At 47.9% G+C, this 9865-nt stretch overlaps 1 protein-coding gene across 1 annotated transcript; it reads right to left on the reverse strand.

Annotated features, from left to right (window-relative positions):
• Positions 1-4457: 4457 nt before the first annotated feature.
• Positions 4458-9079, reverse strand: LOC123461678 (eukaryotic translation initiation factor 3 subunit A-like). The gene is given in 3 exon segments (XM_045153361.1): positions 4458-6498; positions 6500-7816; positions 8064-9079. Coding segments are annotated over 3 exon segments (4059 nt in total). The 5' UTR covers positions 9017-9079; the 3' UTR covers positions 4458-4709.
• Positions 9080-9865: the final 786 nt, after the last annotated feature.

Below are 9865 nucleotides of genomic sequence, written 5' to 3' on the forward strand. Positions count from 1 at the left end.
CTGAGAACACCTTGTAGAGCTGCCTGTGAGCGGGGAAAGGACTGTCACCACACCAAGGGCACTCAGCCAACCAGGGCTAGTCCCTTCGAACGCAGGCGACACCGCCCTTTGTCCCCTGTCTTGTGCAAAGCAGCTGTGTGGACTGCAGCTGGAGGTGCTGGCAGGGGACAGGAAAGACAGCCTCAGAGGTCCCTGCCTGTCCTGTCTTTATCAGGTGCATACCCAGGAGAAGGGGAGAGAAATGTGACACATGAGCTGGGCACACTGGTTGTAACCAGCCGGTTGAGCCTTGAGAGGGGCACAGGGGCAGTGCTTCACGCTGGAGCAGCATGGTCTTAGAGGCTTCATGGAGGTCTCTGTCGGCAGGAAGAAAGGGGCTCGCTTGTACTTCGGGTCATCTGGCTGTGGGGCCAGCAGCCACAGGAGATGCCTGCGAGGGGCGCCGTGGGGGGGGCACTGGAGGCAGGCCGCGGCCCGCCACTGGCGCTGGTCTGTCAGGTGCCCCAGAAGCAGCAAGATGTTAAAGGTCATGGTGACAGCCAGGCAGCAGCCCACTCCATGGCCTCTCGCTGCTGCCCACTGGGCTCCTCTGAACACATGTGGCAGCCCTTACCAGGACACTGGAGCATTCTGGGCCATCTTATTTATTTATTTTATTTTATTGTTTGGTATTCCGAGGTAGGGTCTCACTCTGGCCCAGGCTGACCTGGAATTCACTATGTAGTCTCAGGGTGGCCTTGAACTCACGTTGATCCTCCTACCTCTGCCTCCAGAGCACTGGGATTAAAGGCGTGCGCCACCACGCCCGGCGGTGGCCATTTTAAAAGAGCCCTTTGTTTTCTGTCTTGAGCCAACCTTCTGTGTTGGCTATGAGGCCAGAAGGCATAGGGCATGGCGGGGGGCAGAAGTAGAGGCATCTACAGAGGTCTTTGCCCCTCTTGTGCCTTCAAGTGCTTCCCAGGGTAGGGAGTAAAGTGACAGAATTGTCTCGACCCTTGCACGTCACAGTCCAGAGCTTGGTCCAAGTCCTCATAAAACCTCGGTCTGCACTGGGGAAGAGGCGGCAGAAAGAATGTCTCAGCCAAAGGATGGGGAGGAGTGCTTTGGAATGCTCTCTTCCAGACACCAAGTGGCCGTGGCCTTCCTGACCTCAGGTAGGACACAAGCAGTAACATAAAGTGCCCCATTTCCCTCACCATATCCTTTGTGAGGAGAACACAATCTTGTGCTTTGAGCGGTCTTTTTGACAGCAGAGATGAATTTCACAGGCCTTGTCTCTTGGCGCCCTCTCAGACAGCTGAACAGAGTGAAAGTTTGGTGTCTTGTAGCTGTGGGAAAAGGTACTGGGGGGCTGGAGAGATGGCTTAGCGGTTAAGCGCTTGCCTGTGAAGCCTAAGGACCCCGGTTCAAGGCTCGGTTCCCCAGGTCCCACGTTAGCCAGATGCACAAGGGGGCGCACGCGTCTGGAGTTCGTTTGCAGAGGCTGGAAGCCCTGGCGCGCCCATTCTCTCTCTCTCCCTCTATCTGTCTTTCTCTCTATGTCTGTCGCTCTCAAATAAATAAATAAAAAATGAACAAAACAAAAGTTTTTTAAAAAAAAAGGTACTGGGACCCAACAGTCACAAAGCCACGACCTCTAATTCATCAGCCTCATGAAGTTGCCAACTGTGCTAAACAGCCCCGCTCTCTAGAGCTTAGAAGTCCCACAGCAGGGGCAGATTTGGCAAGCTTACAGCCACACACAAAGCACGCAGGCGGACGACCCACTTTGGTCACTGCCAACATGATCTTCTGAGGCAACTGGCCTCTGGGACACATTCCATTTCTCCCCTCTCCAAGCATTTGGTTCCGTGACATGCTTGCACATTCCATGTCTCTATTCTAGGAGTCCACGAACAGTTGTTTTCCAACCTGGCCAAGAGCCCGGGTGTGTATGACTCCTCCTCGACCCTACAGACCCTTCCTGCTGAAAACCTCCAAACCCTTTTGAATCCTCAGGGCCGGGAAGTACCTTCTTCTGTCTGTCTTTTTTTCTCCCTTCCTTCCTCCCTCCCTCCCTCTCTCTCTTTTTCTTTCTTGGTTTTTCGAGGTAGGCTCTCAATCTAGTCCAGGTTGACCTGGAATTCACTACGTTGTCTCAGCGTGGCCTCGAACTCACAGCGCTCCTCCTACCTCTGCCTCCTGAGTGTTGGGATTAAAGGCGTGCACCACCATGCTGGGGGTTGGGAGGTACTTTCAAATATCCCTGATAAGCCTGCATGGTAGCTCACACCTGTAATCCTAGCACTTGGGAGGTTGAGGCAGAAAGACTGCCTTAGGGTCAAGGCCAGCCTGAGCTACATGGTGAGTTTCAGGCTAGACTGGGATACAGTGTAAGACTCTGCCTCAAAAAGAAGAAAAGCAGACTCTAGTGACTTTTCAATTTCCTCCTAGATCATGAGAGGGGGGACCACTAAGATGGCCTGAGACTTCAAAGAGCATTCCAGTTGAAGCAAACAGAGCTGACAGCCCAGCTCCACCCAATTTAGCTGAGCCCCAAGGCCTGAAGCGAGGCACAAGGCCAGCAGCCTTATGAGCCTAGGCCCCCAGAATACACAGGAGACAGACATGATGTTTGTGGGCCCTGGTCCCAGCCTCCACCCTGCTCACCCTTTTCAGGGGCCCTGCGTCCCCACGCGCGGCCCTTCCTGGGAAACACTCACAACTGGAGTCGGAGCCTGTGTGCGACCCCAGGCCTCTGCTCTTTACATGGGAGTCAGCTAGCTCTGGCCATGAATCTCAGACAAAAAGAAACTGCTCAGGCCAGCCTATGTCCAACTTGCCCAGCGCCCCCGGGGTCCCGCCCCAGCAAAGCCTGGCTCACCAGGGCAGCCTACAGGAAGAGGCTGGGCAGCGCTCATGGGTGCAGTGCCAACCACAGCCACTAGACATGACCATTGACCCATTGACACGGTTTCTTCCAAAACGTGAACACTGAGGATCTGGCTCGGTTTGTACCTTGCGTATGTGAAGCCCTGGGTTCAATCCCCAGCATTATAAAAACCAGCTGTGGTTAGATACTCCTGTAATCCCAGCATTTGGGAGGAAGGAAGTTCAGAAGTCTCCTATTCTTGGCTCTATAGTGAGTTGGAGGCCAGCCTGGGCTACATGAGACCTACTTACACACACACACACACACACACACACACACATAACCAAGTGTAGGTGAGGTTGTGAAAACTTGTGCTGTCTTTGCCATTCTTAAAATAATAGCATGGTTTTGCTAGGGTCAAAGCCTGTGCCCTGACAGCCCTAACAAGTCAGGCTGTCTCCATTAAGTTGATTAAAATGGTGAAAACCAGGAAAAGCAGATTTATTCAATGGGCTAACATTAGGAAGGGAGACAAAGAGATTCACTGACCCCCTAAATCCATTTTAACTTCTTGACATGAGGTTTAAATCAAAGAAGAGGGATATATACATACGACTAAGCAGTCCTTGTCAATGTTTATTACACAAGGAGATGCTTAAACAGCCCACACAACCAAACCCTAAAATACCAGATATTTTCCCGTGATTTTTTTTTTTGTTGTTGTTGTTGTTTTGAGGTAGGGTCTTGCTCTAGCACAGGTTGACCTGGAATTCACTCTGTTAGCATAAAGGAAGGCTAATGATTTCTGTGTGTTTACGTTGTATCCTGCTACATGGCTACAGGTGTTTATCAGCTCTAACAGTTTGCTGGTAGAGTGTTTTGGGTCCTTTATATATAGAATCATGTCATCTGCAAATAATGATACTTGACCTCTTCCTTTCCAATTTGTATCCCTTTTATGTGGGTCTCTTGCCTTATTGCTATGGCTAAGACTTCCAATACTATATTAAATAAAAGTGGGGACAGTGGACACCTTGTCTTGTTCCTAATTTTAGTGGAAAAACTTCAAGATTTTCCCCATTTAGTATTATGTTAGCTATAGGTTTGTCATAAATAGTCTTTATTATGTTGAGATATGTTCCTTCTATTCCCAGTCTCTGTAAGACTTTTATCATGAAGGGATGTTGGATTTTGTCTAATGTTTTCTCTGCATCTAATGAGATGATTTTTGTCCTTCAGTGCAGTTATATAATGTATTACATTTATCGGTTTGTGTAGGTTGAGCCATCCCTGCATCTCTGGGATGAAGCCTACTTGGTCAGGGTGAATGATCTTTCTGATATATTCTTTTTTTTTTTTTTTTTTTTTTGAGGTAGGGTCTCACTCTAGCCCAGGCTGACTTGGAATTCACTATGGAGTCTCAGGGTGGCCTTGAACTCACGGCAATCCTCCTACCTCTGCCTCCCAAGTGCTGGGATTAAAGGTATGCACCACCACGCCCGGCTTCATATTCTTGTATTCTGTTTGCCAATATATATATGTTTTATTTTTTTACAGGTATTAACACCTGAAGGGTTCACATTTTTATTTTTTAGTTTTTTTTTTTTTTTGTAAACAAATGATTGATGAAATAATGCAACACCTTAAATTCCAGAAAATGGCATGGTTTTCCAACCTTCTGTGGGTATGGTGCATGATCAATCTATTATATAGGATTAATACAAGTTCATGCTTTTGTGTTATGGTGAGACAACATTAAAGAATCCAATTCAGATGGGTTGAAGCACAAGTATAATAATCTTCTAATGTGATCACACTTACGTAAGACACAAGTCTGACTCCACCATGGGACTTTACGTCATACCGTGGTCCATCCATCTTCATCAGTCTCGTTTTTAGTACGACGGAGAGATTCCCTATCTTTCTCGGTTCTCCATGAGGTCTTCTTTTCACCCTCCCGCTCTCGCTCTCTTTCTCATTCTCGCTCTCTTTCTCGCTCCCTTGAAAGAGCCGGGGGAGGAACACGGCGAGGTGGATCACACTCTTCTGTCCGGTCATCTTTCCTGTCATCAGCACGTCTCCAAGAGCTTACTTCTTCTCGCTCCGATCTGAGGGGAGGCCCTCTCCGGTCTCTGTCATCTCTTAAGTCTCTTAAATCTCGTCTCTCTCTCAGGTCACGACGATCATCTCTCTCCCGCCGCCTGTCATCCCTCTCCCTATCATCGCGGCGACCTGAGTCTCTCCAGCTCGAGGATTCCTCAGCTGGCCCTCTTCTCCAGCCACCTTCATCCCTGGGTCTTCTGAAGCGATCCTCATGCTCACCATCTCGCTCTCTTTCTCTCTCCCTTTCCCTTTCCGAATCTTTCTCATTCTCCTCACGGTCTTCATTGTCTCTATCCCATTCACGTTCTTCTGAAGGTCTTGACTCTTGAGGTGGACCCCAACTTTCTTTTCTGGCTTTTTCTTTCTCTCTCCATCCACCTGGCTTGACAAATGGTCTCCAGGGACCAGGTCTTGAGTCATCACCCCGCCTGGGAATCTGATCATCATCAGCTCTTCTAGAGATCCGATCATCATCCATGTTTCTCCAAGGCCCCCTGTCATCATCTGCACCACGCCTGGAGATCCTGTCATCATCAGCATTCCTCCAAGGTCCTCAGTCATCATCCAACCCCCGCCTGGGACCCCGGTCATCATCCATGCCCCGACTGGGACCCCGGTCTTCATCAGCATTGCACCAGGATGATCGCTCATCATCAGCACCTCCGCGCCTTGGCCCCTGGTCCTCATCCATCCCACGTCTAGGTCCTCTGTCCTCATCAGATGTACGCCAACTTCCTCTGTCATCATCCATGCCTCGCCTAGGGGGTCTGTCGTCCTCGGCATGACGCCAGCTTCCCCTATCATCATCACCAATTCGCCTGGGAGGCCTGTCATCATCTGCATTGCGCCAGGAAGGACGGTCATCATCTGCCCCACGGCGAGAGAAGCAATCTTCATCAAGACCACGTCTAGGACCTCTGTCATCATCCAGGCCGCGCCTGGGGATTCGATCATCATCTGGCCTAAGAGAAGACTCCCTCTCCTCATCATCCCCCAAACGCCTTGGTCGGTCTTCATCTCTCCTGTGAGACCTCTCCTCATCTCTCCCTTCTCCTTGTCTCCAATCCTTCTCTGGTGGACCTCTCCTCCACTCGGAGTCCGCTTCTGGTCCTTTCCTCCAAGTTCCTTCGGAATCTCTGTCTCCCCACCAAGAGTCCTTCCTAGAAAGTGGGTCATCAGCAAGCCTTCTCTCTTCCTCTCTATGCCGCTCTCTTTCTTCAATTTCCAACTCCCTTTGTCGTTTTTTCCTTTCTACTTCTTCTAGTTTCTTCACCCTCTCCTGATATTCATGAAGTTCTTCCTCTCGTTTTGCTCGCTCAGCACGCTCTCTCTCTTCTCGCTCTTTTAGCATTTGTTCTTCAGCCCTCCTCTGCTCTTCCTCTTCTTTCTCTCTATAGTAAGTTGTTCGGCGTTCTTCGGTACGCTGTCTCTTCCTTTCTTCTAAGCAATTATGCCTTTCTTCTGCTAATCGCTCTTCAAACTGTTTCAGTTTTTCCTCATAAACAGATTGCCGGGCAGCTTTGAGTCGCATCACAAATAAATCTGTCTTCCAGCATTCGTGACATTCGAGTCTTATGTTCCAGAGCTTTTTCCCGTTCTAGCTGCATTGTAGTGATTCTTTCCTCTTCTTGCTGTTCCCACAGATCCATATCTTTAATCCTCTGTTCCTCATAAGCACTCTTTATCAAAGGAATTTCTTCCAAATGTTTAGCTCTTTCAAAATAGTCAATCTTCTTTTCTTGATTCTTCAGGCGTTCTTGAAGTTCCTTCTTTTCTTTTTCCAGTTGCTCAACCTGTTTGGCCATGATAAAATCGGGATCCAGTTCTTCAAGGTCTTCTATGTCAATATCTTTGAATGCTTTGGCACCCAGCTCCGTCTTCTTGATCTGCTCCAGCCTCTCACGAACAGTTTTCTTCTTGATTTGCTCATGTTCCTGTAAGATTCGCTCCTTTTCTCTCTCCTTTGCCTCCTGACGCAGCCTCTCTTCTTCAGCCTTTTGAGCTTTCTGGAGTTCAGCTTCTCTTTGCTCTAATTCTTCTTTCTCACGCTGAATATTCAGACTCTCAAGACGCTCTTTTCTTTCCTCAATTGTCTGTCGACGAGCTAGGATCCGCTGATGTTTTTTTCGTGAATTTTTAAGATATGCATTAACTGCCAACTGATGCTGTTCTTCTTTCTCTTGCAAAATATGAGCTGGCTTGATGACTTCAAGTGCTTTTGCCAGCACTGAGGACATGGCTGTGAGTTGGTTTCTTATCTGTTCGGATGGCATGCTCTGCAGATGTGGACCGATTGGGGCATCTTCTCGAGTGGCATAATTCAAGTCAGATCCAAAACTCAGGGTCCGAGAAGTATGGTCAATACGAACCTGCAAGTCACAGTGTCTGGCTGCATCTACTATGGCCCGTTCCAGTTGGAAAGCATCAACAAAAGGAACCAGAGAAGTCAAATGGGAAAACTCAATGCTCTGATAAATCTGTGCCACCTGCTGCAGGAGGCGAAGAATGGTGTTGTTTTGCAGCTGTGGCACATACTGTTGTAACTCTGGTTCCTCTTCAGGTTGTTCCCTGACCCAATTTAGAACCTTTGTGACTCTCTCACATAGCTTTAGTGGGTTGAATTCTACTTCCAGCCAATTATAAAGGTCTTTTACCTCGGGGACAACATACTGCAGCACATTGAATCTGACCATATCATTAATAAGGCCAATTCGTGTGGGTGGAGCTTGAAGACCTAGAAGTGTTGCGAGGCGACGCTGTTTCTCCATTATAATGCCATCCATATACAAAAGCCGAACAATATCAGTGCGCTCAGGAGTAATGGGGATGGAAAGTGTAGCCAAAAGGACTCTAGTAGACATTCTTTTTTTTTATTTTTTATTTATTTATTTATTTGAGAGTAACAGACACAGAGAGAAAGACAGATAGAGGGGAGAGAGAGAATGGGCGCGCCAGGGCTACCAGCCTCTGCAAACGAACTCCAGACGCGTGCGCCCCCTTGTGCATCTGGCTAACGTGAGACCTGGGGAACCAAGCCTCGAACCGGGGTCCTTAGGCTTCATAGGCAAGCGCTTAACCACTAAGCCATCTCTCCAGCCCTCTAGTAGACATTCTTTGCATCTCATCTTGTGTAAGGTTCTTTCTCATTTCTCTAGACAGATGATAAAGACGATGGAGTGTAGATGCATGAAAAAGAGCATTTCCAGATTTCCAAAACACCGTAGAGACTTTGTTATAGTAATTTGCCATTAACTGAGGCTTGGGTGGTTTTTTGGACAAGGAAAATAGCCCATGAATATCTTCTACCGCTTTGAAGGCTTCCTGCCACAGTTCCATGCTGATAGCACTGTCCAACTGAACAAGCCTGGTTTCCAAATGCATTGACTGGCTCTCAGGATTATTAAGATTGATTGCAGTGCTTTGGTTGTGGTGGCACTGAATCTGAGACAAGTGCATTCTCAAATTGTCACAGAGCTTGCGGAATTCAGCTTTACATGTATACTGCAGGCAGAATTTGAAAGCTTGCTGGGCAATATCATGGTAGAGGCGCTCTACTCTAGAATTGTTTCGAAGAAGGTCCAAGCACTGCCGGTATGATTCCCACAGGAACTTAACCCAGGGAGTTAAAAGTAATCTGTCAGTCCGATCCTGTGTGTCTTCCCCACTCACAGCACTCAGGAGAACACTCTCAGGAGTTTGAATATTATCCAGGTCTTCTATATCTAACACCATTTGTTGGGATTCTTCCTTGGCAGCTTCAGTTTTTTCCTCTGCCAGTTTCAAATATGCCCGAACAACATCCTCTAAAGACTTAATGTTCACCTGCTGGCAAATGTTCTTATACTGATATAATCCTTCCTTAGCCAAGTGGCTCTTGCGAAGATCCACACAAAGTTCCAAGTACTTCAACTTAATTGGCTCATGTGTCTTCTGCCATGTTCTGTGTTTCTTACTTTTCATAACATCATAAAGAACATCAAGGGCAGGTTGCTTTTTGCCAACCTCAAGAAATTCGTTGGCGCGCTTGAGGGCATTTTCCGGCCTCTGGAAATAGGCCGGCATCTTGACGGCAAGCTCAGCTCACACGGCGTCAGCGGACTCCCTAGCGACCCTGGCCGGGGGAGAGGAGACGAACGAGGGGAGGAGGGCGGGCGGGAAAAAGGGAAAAAAAAAAACCAAAAAACAAAAAAAACACCTAGCGCGAGATTCCACGCGCCTTGCCAGCACTCGCCCGCGCCCAGCCCGCCAGAGTCAGAAAAGAAAGGAGCCACGTGACCTCCGCGCGGGGAGCCCCGGATGTCAGGAGGGGAGGGCGGGCCATCGGGCGCCCCCGCCTCTTCCCGTGCGCAGGCGCATAGGCATCTCTGCACTGGCTGACGAGGCGGCGTGGTGCGGGTGTGCGTGCGTGTGCGCCCGTGTCAGGCCCTGTTTGCCAATATTTTGTTGAGTATTTTTGCATGTGTGTTCATGAGAGAGATTGGTCTGTAATTTTCTTTTTTTGTTCTATCTTTGCCTGGTTTTGGTATCAGGTGATGCTGGCTTCATAGAAGGAGTTTGGTAGGATTCCTTCTTTTTCTATTTTATGGAATATTTTAAGAAGCATTGGTGTTAGTTCTTCATTGAAGGTCTGGTAAAATTCACCAGTGAATCCATCTGAACCTGGGCTTTTTTTAGTTGGGAGGTTTTTGATAACTACTTGGATCTCTATACTCGTTATAGGTCTATTTAAGTGGTTAATCTCATCTTGACTTTTTTTTAATTTTTGTTTTTTCTTAATTTTAATTTAGGTAGGCCATATAAATCAAGGAAATCATCCATTTCTTTCATATTTTCAAATTTAGTGGAGCATATGTTCTTATAGTATGTTCCTATGATTTTTTTCAGTTTCTCTGGTATCTGTTGTGATGGTGT

Source organism: Jaculus jaculus, chromosome 6 (genome assembly GCF_020740685.1).
Source record: "Jaculus jaculus isolate mJacJac1 chromosome 6, mJacJac1.mat.Y.cur, whole genome shotgun sequence".
In the NCBI taxonomy this organism is placed as follows: domain Eukaryota; kingdom Metazoa; phylum Chordata; class Mammalia; order Rodentia; family Dipodidae; genus Jaculus; species Jaculus jaculus.